The sequence below is a fragment of the Theobroma umbraticum genome, unplaced genomic scaffold (assembly GCF_002168275.2).
Source record: "Theobroma umbraticum cultivar Fairchild unplaced genomic scaffold, ASM216827v3 scaffold_44.0, whole genome shotgun sequence".
Classification (NCBI taxonomy): Eukaryota; Viridiplantae; Streptophyta; class Magnoliopsida; order Malvales; family Malvaceae; genus Theobroma; species Theobroma umbraticum.
In genome coordinates, this window is record NW_018397255.1 from 7,784,823 (window position 1) to 7,806,004 (window position 21,182).

Consider the following 21,182-nt stretch of genomic DNA (forward strand, 5'->3'; position numbering starts at 1 on the left):
GTCCCTACACTCTGACCCTCGGTTTCAGAAGGTTCCAAAGCACAGGACGAAGGTTGTCATTGACTCCCGTTTTAATCGGATGTTCAGTGACAAGAGATTTTCTTCATCTTCAGCTCCTTTGGACAAGCGAGGGAAGCCTAAGAACGAAAACTCACAGAGCTCTCTTCGCCATTATTATCATCTCGAAGACAAAGAAGAAGAGAAGAGAAAAAAAGATGTCTTAAGTGGAGGGGATGATAGTGAGGAGGTTGATGAGGAGAGTGAGAGCAGTGAAATTTCGGAAAAGGACAGTGATGGGGAGTCAGAAGAGGAGGAGGGATCAGATTCTGGTTCCACTACTGAAGAGGAAGATATTGATATAATTTACGAGGATGGAGAGCCAGAAATGCAGGTAGTGTTTGCCAATCTTTGTTTATGATATTTTGGTTTGAATTGGTTGATTTATTGCGTTTAGTTTGTTCATTTGGTTGCTTTCAAAATAGATACAAGGAAATGAATCATGAATTGAATCTATTTGATCTTTAATACCTTCATTTTAGTTTTTATATTAGTGTTAATCTTAGTAATTTGTGTTTTCTGGTTAAAAGTACAAAAGTGAAAAAGTGTTACTGAAGAGTTAAAGAAGCAGAGTTTTGAGCTTTATAATATCTACTTTGCAAAGTTAAACTCTTTCATAAGCTTCTAAAAGCTTTGTCATATGCCAATAGTGCTTGTTGTTCATGGATTTTACTGAAATTTTTAAATTGTTTTTACTGATTACGTCCCAGGAAGAAAATGTCCCAATGATTGAAAAGGAAACCCGCAGGCTTGCTGTTGTTAATATGGATTGGAGGCATGTTAAGGTATGTTGTTGGAGTTTACAATTGAATTATATCATTCCTCTTCTTTTTGTTAAAAGCAAAATAATAGCGCAATGGGTCAAATTGTCCATAGAACACCAATCAATAGATGTTTCTAGCCACCATTAAACCCTTAAATTGGTCTCTAAATGGTGATGGCCAATGAAATATTGCGAGTTGATATAGTATTCCAATTAATAGCTATTAAAATTTTTCCTTCAAGTTATTTATTTGAATGCGAAAGCATATTTTTGGGTTGTCACAAACCTAAAGCATGATGTGAAATTAGAGTTTCTTTGACAAAAAGAATGTTCTTGGCAATTTGTCCTGTTTATGCAATAAGTTTTTGTATATCATGGTATCTGCATTCATATGCGATGTACGTCCTTTCAATTCAACATGTCACTGTTGAAGTCAATGGAATGAGAGGGTGAGGTTGTAGAACAGCAAAGGGTAGATCCAATTAAAGATATGTCATATTTCTATTGAATGGATACCATCTTTATATTGAATTGTTTTCTACAATTAGCTGTAATTTAAAATATGATTTCTTATGGTATGAATGATACCTGTTTCAGTTGATTTCATTCAAATTAAAATATTGACTAAAAGAAAATTTTTTTTAAAAAAAACTCCATGAACTTAGATCAATTAAGATACTTCCAACAAAAGAATTTTTCTTCCTATTATGGCGTTTCCTTGTTCTTTTTTAGTCAACATTGAAACCAAAGGGCAGGCAATACTTTTTATGGGGAAAAGATTGCGCAATATGTTAGCCTTTGGTTGTCATGCACGTATCTTGGGCATTGCAACTTTTGTGACCTTCGTATTAAGAATCAATTATGCTACTTTCTGAAGTCAATATGGGTTCTCAGTTCTCACGTCTATATTCTTTACTGTTGGTGAAAGCTAGAAATTTAAAATTGTAGCAGAGTTCTTATGGTATAAGATATTATAGAGCTGAGCCATATCCATGAATTACATCTTCTCATATTTGTTATGATCAGTTATGCTATACAGGGTTGTAATTTGTTAGTAAAAACAACCAAAATTTAACTTGACTTCTGACTGATTTTTTGCCCTTTTTGATACATAGGCTGTTGACTTGTATGTAATGTTAAGCTCATTTCTCCCTAAAGATGGACAAATGATGTCAGTGGCTGTGTATCCATCCGAGTTTGGACTTCAGTGTATGAAAGAGGAAGAAAGTCATGGACCAGTAGGGCTGTTTGATGATGAAAATGAGGAAAATGATGAAGTTGGTGATGAAGAAATTGATAATGAGAAATTGCGTGCATATGAGAGAAGTAGGCTAAGGTGATTACCTTTCATTGTCATTTTTACTGTTTCGATGTTATCTGTTTTCTTTCCTAATTTCTTTTACTGTTTCTTGATCATTTGTTGTGACTCTTGTTGACCAATGAATTGTTGGAACATTGACATGTGCAATCTGGACAATATTTTTTTAAGCTTCATTTTCTTAAGCTATATGTCTACATTAGGTGTTGGTTGCTTTGGTTTGTTTAGCTTCAAGTTAATTTATATCTCTTTAAATGAACATGTGTATGTTTGGAAATGATGTTGTACCTTTCTTTTTATTTATGTTCATTATTTATTGTCCTTCCAGATACTACTATGCAGTAGTGGAATGTGATTCGAGTGCGACAGCAGATTACTTGTACAAAGCTTGTGATGGAGCTGAGTTTGAAAGGTCATCAAATGTGCTTGATTTGAGGTTCATTCCTGACTCAATGGAATTTAAGCATTCACCTCGTGATGTTGCTACGGAGGTATATCTGTTTGACTGCTACATTGTCCCGCTTATGTATCATGCATGAGTTGGAGGGTTTTACAGGATATTTTGCCTTTAGAAAGATATCTAAGCAAATTGAACTTAACTAGAAAATAGTTCTGTATGCTATTGTTATTTTTATTTTAAAAGGCAACTAATTTGGTAGCTTAGGAACTAAGTGAAACTATAAATGACTGCAAAATGGGAATATCTTCTTTGCTCAGGCACCTGCAAATTATGAGGGTTTAAATTTCCATACCCAAGCACTGCAGCAAAGTAAAATTCATCTTTCATGGGATGAAGATGAACCTCAACGTGGGAAAATTTTGAAACGAAAATTCAATGCTGAACAGGTTAGTGTGTCTAATTTGTAAAGTGAGCTACTTTGTAATGATTCATCTATTGTCTGTGAAATTCAGTTGAAGACAGTGTATGCTTCTGTTTTTTGTATTCCATTCTCCTGACATAGTGATGGAATTGAATAAACATGTCACCTAAAGTTTTTTATGTGGTTCCTGTTACTCGGTTTGTTTAGGAGTTACCTTATAGAAGGTGCTTTCAAGATTTCCCTTGGAGATGAAATGAAATTACCATCAAATCAGTCTTACTTTTTTCTTTGTTGGCTTTGTAGGTTCTTTTAAAAGGTGCTTTCAGGATTTTCTCCAAATATGAGATTTAAGATTGCTTATTTGTTCTGTTGTCCAAGTGATTGTCAGTTGTTTTCTTTCGGTTCTATAAATGTTGGCAGTTAAAATGGTGGATAAGGGCTGATAATTGTGTTTATATTGTATTGAAAGTCTTTGTTTTCTTACTCTTTGGATTTCCTTCGGTGTTATTTTATCTTCTTTTATTTACTTTGACAAAATGATGATTGTAGTCATTAGGCAATAAATATTGAGGATGTTGAAAACAATGAAACAGTCCTGGCAAGAACAAGGAAATATCATCTTTGCTTGTCTCTCCTTTTTGTTTGGAATTCCTTCACTGTTTTCTAATTTAATACTGCATCTGCTTTCATGCAGCTGGCTGAATTGGAATTAAAGGAGTTTCTGGCTTCTGATGAGAGCGAAAGTGATGATGATGAGAATGAAGACACCACAGAGAGTCAATCTGATAAGAAAAATAAAAAAAGAGATATATACCGTGCCTTACTCCAGTCTGGTGATAGCTCTGATGGAGATGGTGAGGACAATGGCCAGGATATGGAAGTCACTTTTAGTACTGGTCTGGAGGATATAAGTAAACGAATTTTAGAGAAGAAAGATAAGGAAGCGGAAACAGTTTGGGAGGCCCATCTCCGGAAAAGACGGGAGAAAAAGAAGAGCAAGAAAAATAAATCTAAAGATTCGTCTGAAGATGAGAGTCATGAGACTGATATAGAAGCTACAGAAGAACCTGATGACTTCTTCATTGAAGAGCCTTCTGTTAAGAGGAGTAAGAAAGAAGGAAAGCAACATGAAGATATGGAGAAGGAAGCTGAAGCAAGCAGAGCAGAACTTGAGTTATTACTCACTGATGACAAGGGAGCTGACACTGGTCTTAAGGGATACAATCTGAAGCCTAAAAAGGCTAAAGGGAAAAAGGGAAAAGAAGTTCTAGATGAGGAGAAAATACCAATTGTAGACGATGATCCACGATTTTCTGCTCTCTTTACATCGCCTCTCTATGCATTGGATCCCACCAATCCACAGTTCAAAAGGTAACGGAATATTGTTAATTATCAGAAAACAAATTTAAATTTGTTTCAAAAGAGATGTAAGAGGTAATATAAAAGAACCAGGTCATACAAGGCTCAAATGCATATGGAAATTGTTTATGACTTACTTTCTTGTCTGAAATAATCTGTCAATTTGCCAACATGATAAAACTGCAATGAGTTTTAATTCTAAGGGTTTCTGGGTCTTTTATTTGTTATGTGTTGCCTGGCTGAAGCATAGGAATTTGGTTGTTGCAGGAGTGCAACTTACGCTCGGCAAATAGCAAAAAAGCTGCAGAAGGGTAAACAGAAAGAATTGGCTGTGGAGGACATGAAGATGTCTGCAAATTCTCAGTTCCCATCAGACGATCCTGGGATGAATAAGGTTGAGCGGGAGAAGTCTGATATTTTGCCATCAAAGGAGAAGCATGTGTTGTCTTCAATGGTGAGATCAGTCAAGATGAAGTTAAAACAAGTTCAACTACCCTCTGACAGCAAGATGTCAAAGAAAAGTGTATCAGGCATGGGAAGAAAGCAGGAGCAGCAGGTTCATTCAATGAAGAAGACCAAGGTTTTGAGAAAATGAAACCAAGAATTCTCTTCCCATCATTTCAGCTGAGGACCTAGGGTAAGTACTCAAGATTTTCTTTACTTTTCAGATCTTATTTGTCTTTCACTCATAGTTAAAGGGGTGATTGTCAATGGTCATTTTAATTAACCATATTGTCAAACTTTTTTATTTGTACAATATATTTTCTAACTCTTCTAAATTAACATCTTTTGGGAATTGAAAATTGAAGTAGTACTCTTGTGTGCACCGATGTGGAGTGATTTTTTTCTTCATTTTCTTTGAACTCCTTTCGGCCTTTTTCCTTTTCAACTAAAAAATAACCAAGTTTTCTGCGTAATTTTAAGTGATGTTTCAATGGTTAGAAAGTAAAATTAAGAATTTATGAGGTTTTGTAGCTTCTGTTGTTTTTGCTGATGGATGTAGCTTCTGTTGTTTAACATATCTTCATATCCATGCAGCCCCCAATCCAAGCTGAAGTTTTGTTGACATGTCTACTTTGCATTCGTAATACGAGGCAAGAAAACTTATGGCAGTTACTCCCACCTCTGCTTCTACACTGCTACTCCATAATGCACCCATATGGGAATTCTTTCTATTTTTTTTCCCCCATTAATATATACCAGAAAATTTGCTATTATTTCTTCTACTTGCGAATTTTGTTCGTAGTTCACATATGCAAATGTCCTTGGATTTTGCTTAAATTTTTTCCAGAGCTTTATAAATAAAATTTTGCTTCATAATCCTGAAATCCACTACCCTTTCAGCAAGTGCCAGAATGGGCAGAGATTGCATAGTTTCTCATTCGTGCAGTTAATGCTCTTACAATACAGAATCCCTTGTTAAATTTGTTCCTTTTTTGCAATTATCAGGTGAAATCAACTACTCTCATCTTATTTTTTCCATTCTTTTGAGATGTTTCAAAATTAATTTTTTTTAAAAAATATTTAATGCTTTACTTTTTATGTTAAAAATTTGTTTTTCTTAATCTTTTATTTTTCACAAGAGAAAGCATTAAACATTAGTATTATAAAAAATTGAAATTTCAATATAAAATACATCAAAGTCAAAGAATTTACCTTAATCTCTATGAACATCAAATGAGTATACAACATTTAAGGATGGAAGAAATACTAAAATCAGTAACACCAAAAATTTTCTTTTAAGCTAAATAGTTTATATAATATAATCCTTTTTATAATGCAAAAGAAAACTAAGAATATCAAATTTTCCATAAATAATAGTTATATCAAGAGACATTTTTTGATAAGATACTAACCACAAAAAGCAATTATATTCAATATATAAAGATATCATTTACAATTTGTCAGTATGAGTTTCCATAGTTTGAAATAGTCGTAAAATTATTTCATTATCATTTACAATTTATATATTTTGTTATAAATTTTCAGAAAAATTATTTTTATATTCAAACGTACCTTTTTACTCTCAAAACTAGAAGGCAAATAACAACAAAAAAGAAAATTGAATAATGGTAAGTTTCCCGGTTTTATGTCTTGAATCACTTAAATCCGTAGAGAAGTAAAAGCCCTTGGGAGAACGCTTTAATTTCAAAATTTTGCTCAAATTAGATTATAAAATTCTAGATATTTGTTTTGCACCACCAGTCTAACAATCATTCTAAGAAAGTCTGTATAAGAACAAACATATAGAAATTTAATATATTATTTTATTTTTATAATTATTTAAGATAATTAAACAACAACTTCTCATAAAATTCGACCTTCGTGTGAAGTCATTGAATGGTAGCCATTAAATAGGTAAGTATTAGTATCAGCCATTGATTTTGATTGTTAGTGTAACCCGTTATTATTTACATTTAAAGTAAATTAAACTAAAATGAAAGTTAAATGTAAAAGGCAGTGTTACGATTCCTTTTATTTTCTATTGTTGCCTTCCAGGGTTTTCCATCACAGCACTTACTCATCCTTGTTAATAAAGGAGGTAAAAATTTTGGATGTTACTCGTGTTTTTCTAAAATATTTTCTATTATTTTCACTTCAATAATTTTTTACAATGTTATTCAAGTCAAACTTTATTGTTTAAAATAATTTGTTCTATATAGTGTACAGCTATAACCTTATTAATATAATTGTTGTAGTATAATTTGGTATGTAAACAAAGAAACAATATGTAAAATCACAAAATATATTTATTACAATAGGTAAGATATGACTTTTATACTAAAATTTTAATATCGATACATTTATTTGTAAATATCAATAAAAACAAGTATAAAATAAATAAGATAGATTATTTATCTTCTTTGTTAACTGAACAAAACAAATAAAATTATATCTACTTACTTGCAATAAATGTCAAATAAATTCTAATGATTTTAAACATAATGGGAAGTAAAATTAAGCATAAATTGATTACATTTTAACGTGAATAAAGAAGATGCATCTTAAAATTGAAATTAGTTTTTCTAAAATTTTAAAGTAAATGCATATAAATAAAAGTAAAGGATTGTATCATTTATTGCAAAATAGAAAAACTCAAAATTTACTTCATTTTATAAAATATTTTAAAGTAATCTATATCCCTTAAACAAATTATGTAAAATTGAAATTATAGTTTAAGGTTGAAATATTTTAAAGTAATGAGCCTAACCTGATTAAGATAATTAAATAAAATGTTGATATTAAAAAGATAACATTTTTAATTTTAACGTAAACAATAAGAATAAGGATAAAAATAAGTAACATTTAGCATAAAATGGGTTAAAATAGATATTACTAATACTGTTTACTCATTAACCTATTTAATTATTTTTATTTTTTTAAAATTAGCATAATACTCAAAAAAAATTTAGACTATTCAAAAAAATTCAAATAAGCTCTTATTGTTCTATTATGTTCAATCAAGCATTTGTACTTTTAATTTGAATCAAATAAACTCTTATTATTAATAATTGACTAATTATCATTAATTAAAATATTATCACTTGTTATTTTATATTCACATGATATTAACGAATTATTGATGTAAAGAGTAAAAAATATCATATAACTATATCATTATATCACATCCTTATATATAATAATATGTCAACACGCAATATTAATATTACATGAAATAAAATGACGAGTAATATTTTAATTAAGTTAATAATTAATTATAAAAATTTATTGAGTTTAAAAATAAAAATACAAGTGTCTATTTAACTCAAAATAACAACATAATAATTTGATTAAATATAATAAAAAATTCTATTTAAAATTTTTTAAATAATTTAGGAAAAATTTTCTAATATTATATTCCTTTTGCAATTTTATCATTTCACTTTAACGTGAGCAAACCGTGGTTGACCAGTGCACGTTTTATAACACTTTTTGGTGAAAATATAAGAAAAAGTATGTATTAATTATCATTTATACTGCAATTATGGCAATTTGGGACATTAGTGAAATTGGTAAATGGATTTGAACAATGTCGTCAGAAATACACGGTTATCAATGTTGGCTTAAATGCACAAGTACTCAGCAAACCTTAACCTCCTTGCAAGGTATAAAAGAAACACAAGAAGAGTAAAATGTTCATGAAACTTCTAAACAAGGTAGACAAAACATCACTATGATAGCTATCTTCAATCTAGACTGGTTTCCTATTATTTTTCTCTTCTTCCTCCTCCAAATGCTCACCATGGTACTTTTAAGAAACAAGAGAGGAAACAGAAGTGCTAAACTCCCTCCTGGCCCTCCAAGACTCCCCATCATAGGTAACCTACATCAACTAGGGAATTTGCCTCATCACTCTCTTCACAAAATTTCTCAAAAATATGGTCCAATCATGTTGTTGATGTTAGGCAGCACGCCCACCATTATTATCTCATCAGCTAAAATGGCTCAAGAGGTTATGAAAACTCACGACCTTGATTGTTGCAGCCGGCCTCTCTCTCCTGGGCCAAGGAGATTATCATACAACCATTTAGATGTGGCATTTGCACCATACAGCGATTATTGGAGAGAGATGCGCAAGCTCTTCATTTTTGAGCTTTTAAGCATGAAAAGGGTGCAGTCTTTTGGGTATGTCAGGGAGGCTGAGGTTGATAAGTTGATTACATCCTTATCTGAAGCATTCCCGAACCCTATCAATCTCAATGAAAAGATCTTTACTCTTGGAGATGGTATCATTGGCACGGTTGCCTTTGGTAAGATATATGCAACTAAACAGTTTAAGAATGAAGCATTTCAGCATGTTCTTGATGAGGCCATGAATATGTTGGCCAGTTTTTCGGCGGAGGATTTTTTCCCAACAATAGGTCGATTCATAGACTATTCGACAGGGCTTAAAACCAGGCGTGAGCGGATCTTTAAAGAACTTGATGCTTACTTTGAAATGGTGCTCAACCAACACCTTGATCCAAATAGACCTCAGCCAGAGCATGAAGATTTCGTTGATATCTTGGTTCAATTGTTAAAAGATCAAAGTTTTGGTCTCACAAAAGACCATGTCAAGGCAATTCTCCTGGTAAGTTTCAATGCTTTCCTTTTCCTATTGTCATATCTTTTATTTCTGTCAATTCATTATGATGCATGCTATACAAATTGGAGACTTGAAAGAGGTCAGACAATGAGTTTAAAATTATGTGATTTAGAGATAAAACATTTGTACTAACACCCGTGAGCAAGAAATATTCCTCAATTTGACTTCCAAACGATTCAATTGCCTTTCAGATTTACCAAAACTAGCTAGAAAGCACAAGATGCAACTCTTGCACATTTTTATGATGCAATCAATTTATTAATTATGCAAAATATTGATTAAGATTCTGATGTTATTTCATAATTACATATTTCTATGTGCCTTTTTCCTCGACAGCAATCAACTTTGTCGCTTAAAACTATTCCGTTTTCTTTTCTTTTCAGGATACTTTTGTTGGTGGCATAGACACTAGTGCTATCACAATGTTGTGGGCAATGTCAGAACTAATTAAGAACCCTAGAGTCATGAAGAAAGTGCAGATTGAAATCAGAAACACCGTTGGGAAAAAGGCAAAAGTGGATGGAGAAAGTGTTGCAAATCTTAACTACCTAAAAATGGTAGTGAAAGAAACTTTCAGACTGCACCCACCAGCTACCTTGTTAATCCCTCGAGAAACGATGCGTCATTGTGAAATTGGTGGGTATGATATTTTTCCTCAAACAAGAATCATGGTTAATGCTTGGGCTATTGGTAGAGACCCTGATAGTTGGGAAAACCCCAAGGAGTTTCACCCTGAAAGATTTGAGGAGAAAGACATTGATTTCAGAGGCGCACACTTTGAGTTGGTGCCTTTCGGAGCTGGTCGACGAATTTGTCCTGGTCTAGCCATGGGAGCTACAAATATTGAGTTCACTCTAGCCAATTTGCTGTATTGTTTTGATTGGGAAGTGCCCTGTGGGATGAGAATAGAAGATATTAGCATGGAAGAAGAGGGTGGACTTACATGTCACAGGAAGACACCCCTTAATCTTATACCAATTAGATACAATTCTCACGAGTAAAACGAATAATATTAGGCTTTTAAGATAATTTAGTAATGTCTTTCCCTTAGTAACCATAGCATATTCTCGTCCAAGAAAAATGAGTGTGTACTTATGTTGCAGTTGCTAACTTTAAAAGGTTTAAATTAATGCTCTAAACTAAAGTTATATTTCTTTTGTTTTTGTTAATAATAAATGTTAAAAATTAATTAACAACCATCACTAACCTTAGCATTAGAATCAAACTGACATAAAAATGAATTGATTATCATAATTTTGGATTCATATACGTCATAAACAATTCACTATTACACCAATTAAAGGTGTCAATGGGATCAAATTCACTAATAAATAATTATCAATGACTCAGATTTTATACCCTTAGAATCAAATATTTAAATTCATATTTAGTTGGTAACATTGAAATTGAAGAGCATACTAATATATACCATTCATTTGAACTTTAACTTGAAATTTCAATTCAAAGATACATTTAACTTTCAGAATGAAATGTATGCTGACATAGCAAAATGTTAACTCCTTATTATGTAGTCCTAAGGTTCTGGACTTGTTCTATTTACGCGAATAAGTAAAGCTATATTAGCTTGACCAACCATTAAAATAATATATAATCCATAGTCTTGACTATTATTCAGCAAAACCTTTACTAATTATTATATCGAATGGAATCATTAAAGACTTTTTAATATCCCATTACTCCTAATAAGTACTCTCTATATTCCTACCCATGTTATCAATTTTGCTTTTAAAGATTATCCCAATCAAAATGTCACTTTTCAACATCTTACTATTTTAGCTTCTGTCATGAGTACTTAATGAAACCAATGGACCTATTTTAGCTTTTAAAGTTTCCTATATTTTCCTTATTCTATTTGGACTCCTTAAATTTCATGAAAAATCAGTAAGTGACAAATTAACCATATGAATTGGCAAAGGGAGTAAATAACAATATTTCAAAATTAAAAATATATACTACAAAAATGTTATTTTTTGGCCGATACAAAAATTTTAAGCTTAATTGCTTGAAAAATGAAAAAAAAGAAGCTATTATCTATATATTCATAATAGTATCTTTCATCTTTAGTAGCTCTTATCTAAATGAATCATATATTCCACTTTATGCACATTCTTTTGATACCACTTACACTTGAAATGCTAGTGAAGTGCGGTGGTGTAAATTGAATTAGTAAACATATATATGTTGCAATGTATTCCTCTCAGCCCAAGGTTTATACTTAGTTTTGAACATAATAGTGCTAAGGACCTAACTGTTAGCTAGCCCAATTAGAGATTAAGGGGTTTGCTTTAACCTAGGTACAAAAACATTTGTTCTTAAACGCAAAGAAAATTATATTTTTATACGTAAAAGAATGCATAATAATATTTAAGTCTCAAATGTCAAAAATAAAAGTCTAACTATTAATTAACAAAAATATTAAAGTCGATCTATTAATTGAAGACAAGAAGCAATTCAAAAGAAGGCTAGCTGAGCACGATCCTGCCCTTCTTCCTAGCTACCTGTATGCTCTTCTTCATTGGTTACAGAAGGAGATACAACATTTGAATTGATGTCCAATAAACGTAGGCTTTCATTGTAAGAATCTAGAAAACGATAATCTTGATCCCCAATAATCCGAAGTAACGAAATCTGTTTGCTCTCAGTCTCAGGTTCATATAAGATAACCTCTCCGTCATCAATTTCCAGCAGCAGCTCACCATTGCTTCTAAAACTCAATAACCTTGACACATTGTGAGGCATATTAATTTCCAGATCAACAACCAAGTTTTCAGTCCAGGACTCGGCAACACCATACTCTTTCATCACCCAAATAGACAAATATTTCTTGTTAAAAAAGTGGAGCAGTGTAATGGAGTCCTGAAATGCAGAAACATGTATTTCTTGTGGACTGTATCCGTGGGCTAAACTCCGAGGTAATATCATCTCATGGAATGCCTCATCATTCATACCCAAGGACAAAATCATATGGTAGTAGCTTAAACTGTTATTGCCTTCCCTACGAGAGGCCAACCAATGAACAGCTCCCTTGACAAAAGGCTGCGTCCAGTTGATCTCAATCATCTTACATGCAGGAGCACGCTCAGATATGTCTTTCCAAGAGCCTGCATTCAAAGAGTAAATTCGAACCACAGGCGAAACAGGTACTCTGTGTGCAAATTGCACAATACTCACCGCTTTATAGTCATTGGTGCCAGAATCGAAGCCAAAACCATTACTAATAAAGCATGAGCCAAAGTAGTTGTCAGGTTCAGTGAAGGTCACAGATTTTCTAATCAAGGGGTTCCATATAATGAAAACAAAGCCACCAAAGCGTTGGCGGGCTGTAAGGCAAATCAATCCATGGCAACAACCGATTAGTCGGCAGTGCGAAAATGAGGAATCCAGGTCTTGAACTTTAATGACTGTTTCTTTTGTGGTCGTGTGGATTTCGTAGTTTCTTTGTGGACCGTAACTAAGTAAGAGCAGAGCTCTATTTTTGGTAGCAACGATGGATTGGGAAAGGTGGGCAGCTATAAAAGTCGAGCTTTTGATGAAAGAGTTGCATGATTTGCAAACGCACCTGAATCTTAGAAGGGATTTGACGGGTAGTCTTGTGAATATATTTTCCACAATTTCGAGAGGCAGCTTCTCTTTCATATTGTTTCAAGTGAAATCTTTAGCTCTTTGCTTTACACTATTTCTGTGTTGTGATACAGGCCATTCTAGATTGAGCTGAAAACATCGGAGACACGTGAATCTGAAGCTGGTCCTGAGTTTTTTCTGGAGGATAATTTGGATAGGGTATGGACTTGACTTGACTTCAATAAATTAAGCCAAGGAGAAGGCAAACATATGTAGCTAGGAGGTTAGGAAACGAAGCCTCGTTAATATCGTCGCTGGCGTCTCGAGTGTATCAACTTCCTCGATTAATTATTCCAAACACAGTATTCGAAACTGATAGGTGAGTAAAGAAACGTGCGAGTGATTTCACATTTGAGAGTGATCAAAGCAAGCCTACTCAGTTTTGCGAGCCAGATAAGCCGATACCCAGTTCCCATTTTGGCATTGTTGACAGGTCCCAACTGCAATCAAGTTCTGTAACCATATAAATGCATGTTTTACAGTTATCAGAACACAATCGTCTAATTTCCAAATGCTCCCTTTGAATAAACTTAACATTTTCTAGATAGCTACTTGATTCTGTTAGTTACTTGACGTTAACCCCCAGGAAGAAATTGGTAATGCTCTTGCTATTAACTTCATTATTAAGCTGGGAATCGTCCTCTTCCAGTAATTAGTAAGGGAGCGGCCTGCTTACGTCCCATTGAAGTCAATTTGAATAATCTTCTGCATTGGTTGTAGCACCGGCAGAGGCTCTTGTTCCTTGTGCCCAGCTCAATGTCATGGCAAAGGCGTCCAAGGCGTCTCATCACATCTCAGGATTTAAAGAGTTTCCCCATCGAAGGAGCAGAACATAGACAGATTGCTGTCACTCAGAACGAGAAAACAGTTACTTGAAACCCTCCTTAATGCCGAACTTGTATATATATATATATATATCTCAAGATCTCCACAACTATCACTTGCTTTTACCAAGGAGAGTGACCACAAACTCAATGATGCAAGAGCTGGAAACAGCAAAGGGATGTCGTAGGATGAATTTCAGACAGGACTTTATTAGGATTATTAGGTGCTAATTGCTAGGTTGCTAGCAAGGTAGAAAATGTGAAAACATATCAAGGTGGTGGCAGGATGGTTCTTTCCAGATCCAATGTAAACCTCATTGGAAATAGAACGAGATATATATAAAGAAAACTAACCAAGAAAAATAATAGAAAAAAGCCTGCATTTACATTAGTGAAGTGTTGCATCTTTTGGCAAGTAAAGCAACTGAAGATTTCACCACGTATGCTTGCCCAAAGAGATGTCACCATGAATTCCCTGATATTACTTATTTGTGAACATACCCAAAGACCATTCACAAATGCCTTCAATTGAGTGCGGTCAATAAAGATCATTCACAAAAGAACACCTCAAGGGATACTTGAAAGTTGAAGATATATTGAAGGACAATAAGAGTGGTCAACGTATTCATACAGCATATGCTATCTGCACCACGTTTTGGCTTCCCTAATGCAGTTATCAATTTGTCATGCTAACCAAAAATAAATGTAGCTTCTCAAAAAGTGTTTTCACCTCCAGACATACAGAAAATTTTTCTCTTCGGCAAAAAGTATCATAGAAGATACATCAACTAAATCCAAATAATCTATTTCCCCAGATAGGTCCAAGGATACAATATTTGGACATGAGATTTCAAGCCTTTGACGCTCATACCAAATTTTAACTGCCAAACTCTTAATACCAGGATTCCTAAAAGGCAGTCTGCTAAGACCGTGACAATCTAGCAAAGACAATTCTCCAAGCACAGAGCACCCAGATAAGATTCGATCCATTATGTTGTCATCCAGAGAACCTGGTCTACCAACAACTTTTTAAGTGACCTGAGTTGAATCTGCCTCTGGAATTGATCTCACAAGCGGTTAATTTCAGTTCCCTTAAACATTCACCTCTTGAGAAAACATACTTAGGTAATCTATAACTAGCATTAGGCTCAGCGAGACCACATCCAACAAAATCAAGGTGAAGAACTGTGACATTTTTCCTGATTGCAGAAAGAACCCAAGTAGTTACTGCATCTGCCATCCTCTTTCCTTAACAACAAACTCTTGATGATCAGGATTGGAACATGTACCCTCATCCATTTTATGACAAAAGTTAAGCTCTAGGTCGAGATGGAACTTATCGATAGTGTTACTCTGATGAAGAAGCAAGAGATAATAGAGAAAATCCAAGAAATTCTCATTGTATTCAGGACCATGGTCATATGCTCTAGTTTTACAGTTCTGGTATGAACAAAAATTGAATGAAAGGGTAGGGAGAAAAGCCCAAAGATGCCCGAATCTAGGAGCGATAAGAGCTGTTCTCACAGCATCTTTTGCTGGGAGAAAAGAAAGGATATGAAGAAGCAGAGACTCGGGCAGACTACTAATGCGGTCAATATCATCCGTTCCATCCATAACAACCTAATTGCAGAAAACCAAAAGGAACCAACAAAACAACTCAAAACAGGAAAAAGAATTGCAGAAGAGAAGATCAAGTTTAACCCAGATTACCTTCACAGGAACAAGAGAATGAGGCAGCAACGGAATGAAAGAAGAGATTTGAAAATGAAACCTATGTTGGAACTTCACTTGCCTGCTTTAGTCTGCATTTTATGTTCTGTATTTATACCAAAAACTAAAAAGACGCTTTACGCTTTATTTAAAAAACAAAACAAAAACCATCTCTTGTTTAAAAACAAAAATAAAAGAAAAAGACCCATTTCCATATTCCCCGCCAACCCCATAAGTCTACCTTGATTCGACTTTGACTATTGACATGAGCTTTTCAAATCGTTTCTTCTAGAAAAATCTACCGTGACCAAGCTTCTGAAAAAGTGTTTATGACCTCCCGGTATCTCTTAAGTGCACATTTGAAACCAAAACTGAAGAAGACGGAGGAAACAGCAAGAGAAGAAACATCCTCTATGTCTATTGACCCAGGTAGGCACAATGATACAAGACCTGGAGTCTGGACGTGAAATCTGTACCCTCTCACACTGGTTGCTCCAGTATGATCAAGTATCAAACTCTTAGCACTAGAATTCCTAAAACCCAAATTGCGTAGACCATAACAGCTTATCAAAGATAATTATTCAAGCACAGACCACCCACGTAAGATTTGGTTCATCTTCTCACCTTTCAAAACAATTTCTTTCCGAAGCAACCGTTTCAGGCAATTCAATTGGATCTGAATCCGTGAAGTAATTTTAATAATTTTAATGTGGCATTTTTTAATTAATTAATTCGTCTGAATTCTCCAAACCAGCTCTCGGTCCAAATCACAATGGGGCCATTTTTATGTTTCAGCACACCATCACAAGTCACTCTTTCATTGAGTTTAATTAACTCTTTGAGTTTGGACTTTTAATTTTTTAAAAATTTTAATTAAATGTTTTGTCTGTAGTAAATCAAAATTTTTATTTTTCCAGATAATGGACAACCCTATTCAGTATGGCTTTACCGTTTTATAGTGATCTAATTGTTATGTCTCAAAGTTTAAAAGCAAAGACTCATATGCAACCTTCTACTACAACTTTATTTCATTTATTCAGCAAATACTATAACAAAGTTGTGTTCTTCGGAGCAATGCATGTTTATCCGATTGTATTAATTCATTTATGAGAGGTTAGCCAATTGCATTTACAAAGAGAGGAATTTATGGCAATCAATAGAAATACCACATACTACTAAAAAAATAAAGACAAAACAAAACAATCCTATTCCATTTGAGTGAATGAATATTATTAATATATTTATTTTTTTATAACTAAAGAAAAAATATTCAAATTTTAGTTTTTAAAAAAAAATTCATACATCCTCAAGTGCATGTATAATAGATATATGATTGGTTACAGTCAGTCGAAGAGTTCTGCTCAAGAATAGAAATAGCCTCCACTAGTTTCTACATCCCTTCATCCATATTCTCTATGCAGCCAAAATGAAAAAGTTTGCAGGGCAAGATGTTTACATAAATACATGACATATCAAGATTCAAAGGGCCCCTCCTCCAGGCTTCTGCAACCACTTCCAAACTGTCAACAACCCATTTCCATCCCCTGTGAAGAAAAGGGGAAAAGGGCCTCTCTGAATCACTCTAACTTCTTGTTTTGAATATAACCTGCCTCTCTCAGTAAACCTAGGACACACACAAGACAAATTTTCATTAACCAGTATCCAAAAGGAACTTGTGGAGATAACAAAGCTTTTAACCAACATAACAGAAACACGAAGAAATATACTCACGACGGCAAGTCATACAGGCGAACAGTGTTGTCATTGCAGGAGCAGAACAAAACTGGTTTAGTTTCTGCATCATTCATGCCACAAAGTGCTAGCACGCCCTGCATGCAAAAACAGTTCATATTAGCTCATGCTCGATGACAAATCCATTTTCACCATTACTGCAAACATATGTCTAACCTTAGATTAAACAAACATAACAGAGAAATGCATGCCATGCATTTATGGAGACTATAAACTGAATTGATTAATGAAAGCAACATGAAATTCAAGCATTTTTCCCTATCATTTACTAGCAGTAAACCAGAAGCACTTCTTTAAATATCATAATAGGATAAAAATATGGCCAATCAATGGGACACCTCTGTCTTGCAAAATTATGGTGCTATCATAACCATTCAATATTTTGAAATCAATGAGGAACACTATCTATAGTACTAATTTTTGGTATCTTGTTGCTGTTTGTATTTCATTCCATATGCTTTTCTTAGTTCTGGTGGGTAAACTAGAGTCGTCTCCACTGCAAATTGCTCCTCTCAGCCTCATGGGTCACGACCCACCTCAGAAGTTCAGAGCTTCAGACAAAATGCTAATCCTTACAATACAGAACTCATTATTTTAACAAGCTAAGCCTACACAATGACAATACATGTACCCCCACCCCACCTCTTCTCTCTTTCCAAGAGAAAAATATAAGTTCATATTATTTGCCTGCTAATGTGGAAGGCTTTCCCATAACTTGGTAAATTGAGTTTATAATTACCGTGCCTCAAAGGTTCCTTGCCTCTCCTAGCAGTTTATCAATTGCACAGCACTCTGAATATAACAACATTCAATCACCTAGATGAGAAGTGATTGTTTTCCTTGTTCCTAGCTCCTCAATAACACTGTGCCTGTCAGACATGTTTAGTGTGATGCTCTTCATCCATTACTAACCATGATTGTAAATACAGATATAAAAGTCAAGCAATAAACACACTGGTAATGGTTCTAAATAAACAAATAGAAGTCAAGCATTAAACACAATTAGATTATATATCTAAATACATGAAGGATGTGTGACCAAAGAACATACATTTTCTTCCTTATGAGTATAGATCACTTCCCAATTTTCTCCTTCTGTAGCAAACCAAACTTTTATAGTGCAGTCCAGTGAACATGAGAACAAACACCCATTACAGTAAAGAAGAGACATCACAGCATCCTCATGTCCATTCAATGTCTTAATGCACTGTAATGTGTCCATGTCCCAGACCTGGTCAAGAGAAAGAAATAGTACATAATAAAACAGCAATAGCAAACTAATTTAAATATTGCTTAAATAGCATAAGCCAATGGAGCTGTGCAGCAAGTCACTTAGTTCTAAAAGAATGATGATTTATTTACTGTCAAAAGGACTTAAATATTGATTTCAATTTGCAAACATAAATATAGAAAGCACCAGGTTTTAGCAAATCAGCTCACCCTTATAGTGTGATCCACAGAACCAGAATATAACTTTTTTTCTCTAACAGTTAAACATAATACAGCACCGGAATGAGCCTCCATGGATGCAACTAGTTGAAAAGGATTGGCCTCAGAACTGCCTTTCCACGCAAAAATAACACCATTCTGCAACCACCCAAAAGAATAAGTAACTCATCTTAAACCAAAGAAATTCAAGATCTAAGACTGTGAAAAAGAATGATCAAGAAATATGGATCAGAATCAGGCCATCACCTGTGCCCCAGCAAAAAGCATGGTATTAGCAACAACCATAGAATATACTTGTCCAACAGGCCCTTTTAGACTCAATTCATCCGCTGTTTGAATATTCCATAACTACAAGATCATCAAGATGCCCCTAATTAGTCTAACCTGTCACAAACTAAACAGTACATGAAAAGGATTTTAGATCTAACCAAAGATAATTATCATCTATTAGCTAACCTTAACAACACCTTTCATACCAATGAACACCCATGGGCCCTCACTAATCAAAGAACCAACTTCATCACCAAGATTACTCAAATGAACACACTTTCCAGAGTGGCAGTCCCATGTCCGTACAGTTCCATCACTACTGCCAGAATAGAGCTTCTCAGACTCTAGAGGAAGAGCAATTCCATGAACAGCCTATAATATAGAAAAACATGATATATTAGATAAAATCATAAAATTTTTCTTTGTTCTGTATATACTCCAAATTACAGACAATAACCACCTTCTTGTGGCCCTCCAGCTTTGCCAACATCGTGAATCCATCCCCACAATACCATGAATGCAAATACCAGCATTTATCGCCTCTGGCACAGTAGCCTGACATCCAGTACTTGCAAACCTTATTTTCTTTCTCTCGGGCCTTTATAGTCGAAACACATGAATTCTTAGGACGATGACTGGAGCTCTTTCCTAATAGATCTTCTGATGTAGCATGGTATGGCTTGGCATTTCTATGGTAATCATTGATGTTTACTGCTTCTCCTTTATGTCGAACAGAAAGTCTTTCTACACTGTCATCATCATATCTTCTTGCTGCTCGTCTAATTCCCATGCTATAGACAAAAGATGTATACAAATCAATTACAGTTTCTTCTGAAGATGATCCAAACACCAATTTGATTCCTTCAAATTATATCCAAACTTAGAACAGATTTCAAATCAGGTAAAATCCACAAGCTTTGGCAAGGTCAATCTTGCGAAGAAGATCCAAAAAATATCAAATCAACTCCTTTGAAGAAGGTCCAAACTAGAAATAATGATTCACAAACAGTCCGCAGTCTCCTGTGCATTTCATTCAATCTGTTGCAGGACAAAATAAGTATCTCCAATACAGAGAACACAAGCCCACAGACCAAAGCCTCGAATTCCACCAAAATCCAATTGCTCAGCAAGCCATAGATAACCATAATTAAATCCTAAACAAACACTAAACTCTGGGAATCTCATATTTGCACATAATCAAAAAGTAGTAAGTCCAAAATTACAGACAGCTGGATATTTTTTGAAATCGACCAGGAGCCAACCAAAAATAGCAGCCGATCTCCAAAATCAAGAAACAAAGTAGAGAATATTATTCTTCCAGCATACTCTTTTTTGCGTTCTCACCAAAAAAAAAAAACCCTAAGGCCTAAACATGTTTTTTCAAGGTATATCCGAAATAGAATAAATACTACAAAAATTTAATTCCATGTTATAGATTTTCCCTTTTCACCAATACCAAAGCCCTCGACTTTCAATTTTCTGGTCCTTGAAATTCCAGGAAAAATCCAATCATCAAAAGCCCACTTTCATGAGCAATCCTTGAATAACCCTAATTAAAACCTAAACCTAAGTATCAGATAAGTGAAGATAACCGCGACGGAGCAATTCCAGAAACAGAGAAAGCTTCCGAATTATCGAAAAGTGGGCGAGAAGAAACACGAGAAATCTAATGGCAGGAGAGGAAGCGTAGGTAGGAGAAAACGAGCTGAAATCGATCATCATCATTATCTTCTGAAATGATTTCTAAGGAAACGAGGAGAAAGCAAACCTGAGACTTAGATATAATTGGATTTCAGCAATCTTGCAAAAACAACTGCGGGAACCGTTGAAGGAAAGCACAAGGCGGAGCTTGGATTTGTTACTGAGCGGAATGAGATTGAAATATTAGGTGGATTCAGATGCTAATTGATATTATCAATGAGGGCGTTTCAGGGGTAGGCCTTATGAGTCTATATGAACAAGCGGGAGCGGGTAAGGGTAACAATAACAGAGTCAGTGTTCAATCACGCAATTGCCGTGATTAACAATTAACAATTTTTTGAACAAAAAAATTAAATAAATAATAAGTACATCCTTTACTTTTTATTTATCCCTTTTCAAGTTAATATTAAATTCCTAATTAAAGAAAAAT

General features: G+C 34.2%; 5 protein-coding genes across 9 annotated transcripts in view; 2 read left to right on the forward strand and 3 right to left on the reverse strand.

Moving 5' to 3' along the window:
• Positions 1-5,662, forward strand: part of LOC110409728 (pre-rRNA-processing ESF1-like protein) — a 6,317-nt gene extending 655 nt beyond the window's left edge. For all 3 annotated transcript variants that reach the window (XM_021419176.2, XM_021419175.2, XM_021419177.2), the window contains exons 2-9: positions 1-391; positions 768-842; positions 1,936-2,156; positions 2,467-2,629; positions 2,856-2,984; positions 3,654-4,330; positions 4,586-4,955; positions 5,357-5,662. The exon at positions 1-391 is cut by the window's left edge. In XM_021419176.2, coding sequence (XP_021274851.1) covers positions 1-391; positions 768-842; positions 1,936-2,156; positions 2,467-2,629; positions 2,856-2,984; positions 3,654-4,330; positions 4,586-4,913 — 1,984 coding nt within the window. In that variant the 3' untranslated portion in view covers positions 4,914-4,955; positions 5,357-5,662. The remainder of the gene's footprint in view (positions 392-767; positions 843-1,935; positions 2,157-2,466; positions 2,630-2,855; positions 2,985-3,653; positions 4,331-4,585; positions 4,956-5,356) is intronic.
• A 2,641-nt stretch (positions 5,663-8,303) lies between these two features.
• LOC110409745 (2-methylbutanal oxime monooxygenase-like) lies at positions 8,304-10,405 on the forward strand. Its single transcript, XM_021419198.2, has 3 exons — positions 8,304-8,331; positions 8,515-9,389; positions 9,788-10,405. The coding sequence occupies exons 1-3, from the start codon at positions 8,304-8,306 to the stop codon at positions 10,403-10,405; spliced, it is 1,521 nt and encodes a 506-aa protein (XP_021274873.2).
• Positions 10,406-11,915: 1,510 nt separating this feature from the next.
• Positions 11,916-13,061, reverse strand: LOC110409836 (F-box/kelch-repeat protein At3g23880-like). Its single transcript, XM_021419317.1, has one exon. It carries the CDS (start codon positions 13,059-13,061, stop codon positions 11,916-11,918), a length of 1,146 nt encoding a protein of 381 aa, XP_021274992.1.
• Positions 13,062-14,596: 1,535 nt separating this feature from the next.
• On the reverse strand, positions 14,597-16,362 carry LOC110429147 (putative F-box/LRR-repeat protein At3g18150). The gene is made up of 5 exons (XM_021445040.1): positions 16,352-16,362; positions 15,915-16,113; positions 15,132-15,490; positions 14,975-15,069; positions 14,597-14,880 (listed from the first exon to the last, which is right to left on the reverse strand). Exons 1-5 carry the CDS (start codon positions 16,360-16,362, stop codon positions 14,597-14,599), a joined length of 948 nt encoding a protein of 315 aa, XP_021300715.1.
• A 458-nt stretch (positions 16,363-16,820) lies between these two features.
• Positions 16,821-21,031, reverse strand: LOC110408806 (zinc finger CCCH domain-containing protein 48-like). Of its 3 annotated transcripts, XM_021417894.2 has the most exons (8): positions 20,820-21,030; positions 19,512-19,842; positions 19,238-19,423; positions 19,028-19,129; positions 18,773-18,919; positions 18,384-18,563; positions 17,312-17,409; positions 16,821-17,204 (listed from the first exon to the last, which is right to left on the reverse strand). In XM_021417894.2, the coding sequence occupies exons 2-8, from the start codon at positions 19,839-19,841 to the stop codon at positions 17,060-17,062; spliced, it is 1,188 nt and encodes a 395-aa protein (XP_021273569.1). In that variant the 5' UTR covers position 19,842; positions 20,820-21,030; the 3' UTR covers positions 16,821-17,059. The 3 variants fall into 3 exon arrangements, 2 of the variants coding, with proteins under 2 accessions (XP_021273569.1, XP_089638461.1); XR_002444521.2 differs by lacking the exon at positions 16,821-17,204 and adding an exon at positions 18,072-18,201 and having other exon boundaries at positions 17,394-17,409; positions 19,512-21,030; XM_089782335.1 differs by lacking the exons at positions 16,821-17,204; positions 17,312-17,409 and adding an exon at positions 18,072-18,195 and having other exon boundaries at positions 19,512-21,031.
• Positions 21,032-21,182: the final 151 nt, after the last annotated feature.

Excerpts from the sequence above, each read along its gene's own strand:
- LOC110429147 (XM_021445040.1), bottom strand. Across the intron at positions 15,070-15,131 it reads TCCAATCCTGATCATCAAGA|GAAAAATGTCACAGTTCTTC; the intron begins GTTTGTTGTTAA and ends TTCTGCAATCAG. Across the intron at positions 14,881-14,974 it reads TAAGTATGTTTTCTCAAGAG|GTTCTCTGGATGACAACATA; the intron begins GTGAATGTTTAA and ends TTGGTAGACCAG.
- LOC110408806 (XM_021417894.2), bottom strand. The coding sequence starts at position 19,841 with ATGGGAATTAGACGAGCAGCAAGAAGATATGATGATGACAGTGTAGAA. Across the intron at positions 19,424-19,511 it reads AGCTGGAGGGCCACAAGAAG|GCTGTTCATGGAATTGCTCT; the intron begins GTGGTTATTGTC and ends TCTATATTATAG. Across the intron at positions 17,410-18,383 it reads ATACTCATAAGGAAGAAAAT|GGCGTGCTAGCACTTTGTGG; the intron begins GTATGTTCTTTG and ends TTTTGCATGCAG.
- LOC110409836 (XM_021419317.1), bottom strand. The coding sequence starts at position 13,061 with ATGAAAGAGAAGCTGCCTCTCGAAATTGTGGAAAATATATTCACAAGA.
- LOC110409745 (XM_021419198.2), top strand. The coding sequence starts at position 8,304 with ATGGCAATTTGGGACATTAGTGAAATTG. Across the intron at positions 8,332-8,514 it reads TTGGGACATTAGTGAAATTG|ACTGGTTTCCTATTATTTTT; the intron begins GTAAATGGATTT and ends TCTTCAATCTAG. Across the intron at positions 9,390-9,787 it reads ATGTCAAGGCAATTCTCCTG|GATACTTTTGTTGGTGGCAT; the intron begins GTAAGTTTCAAT and ends TTTTCTTTTCAG.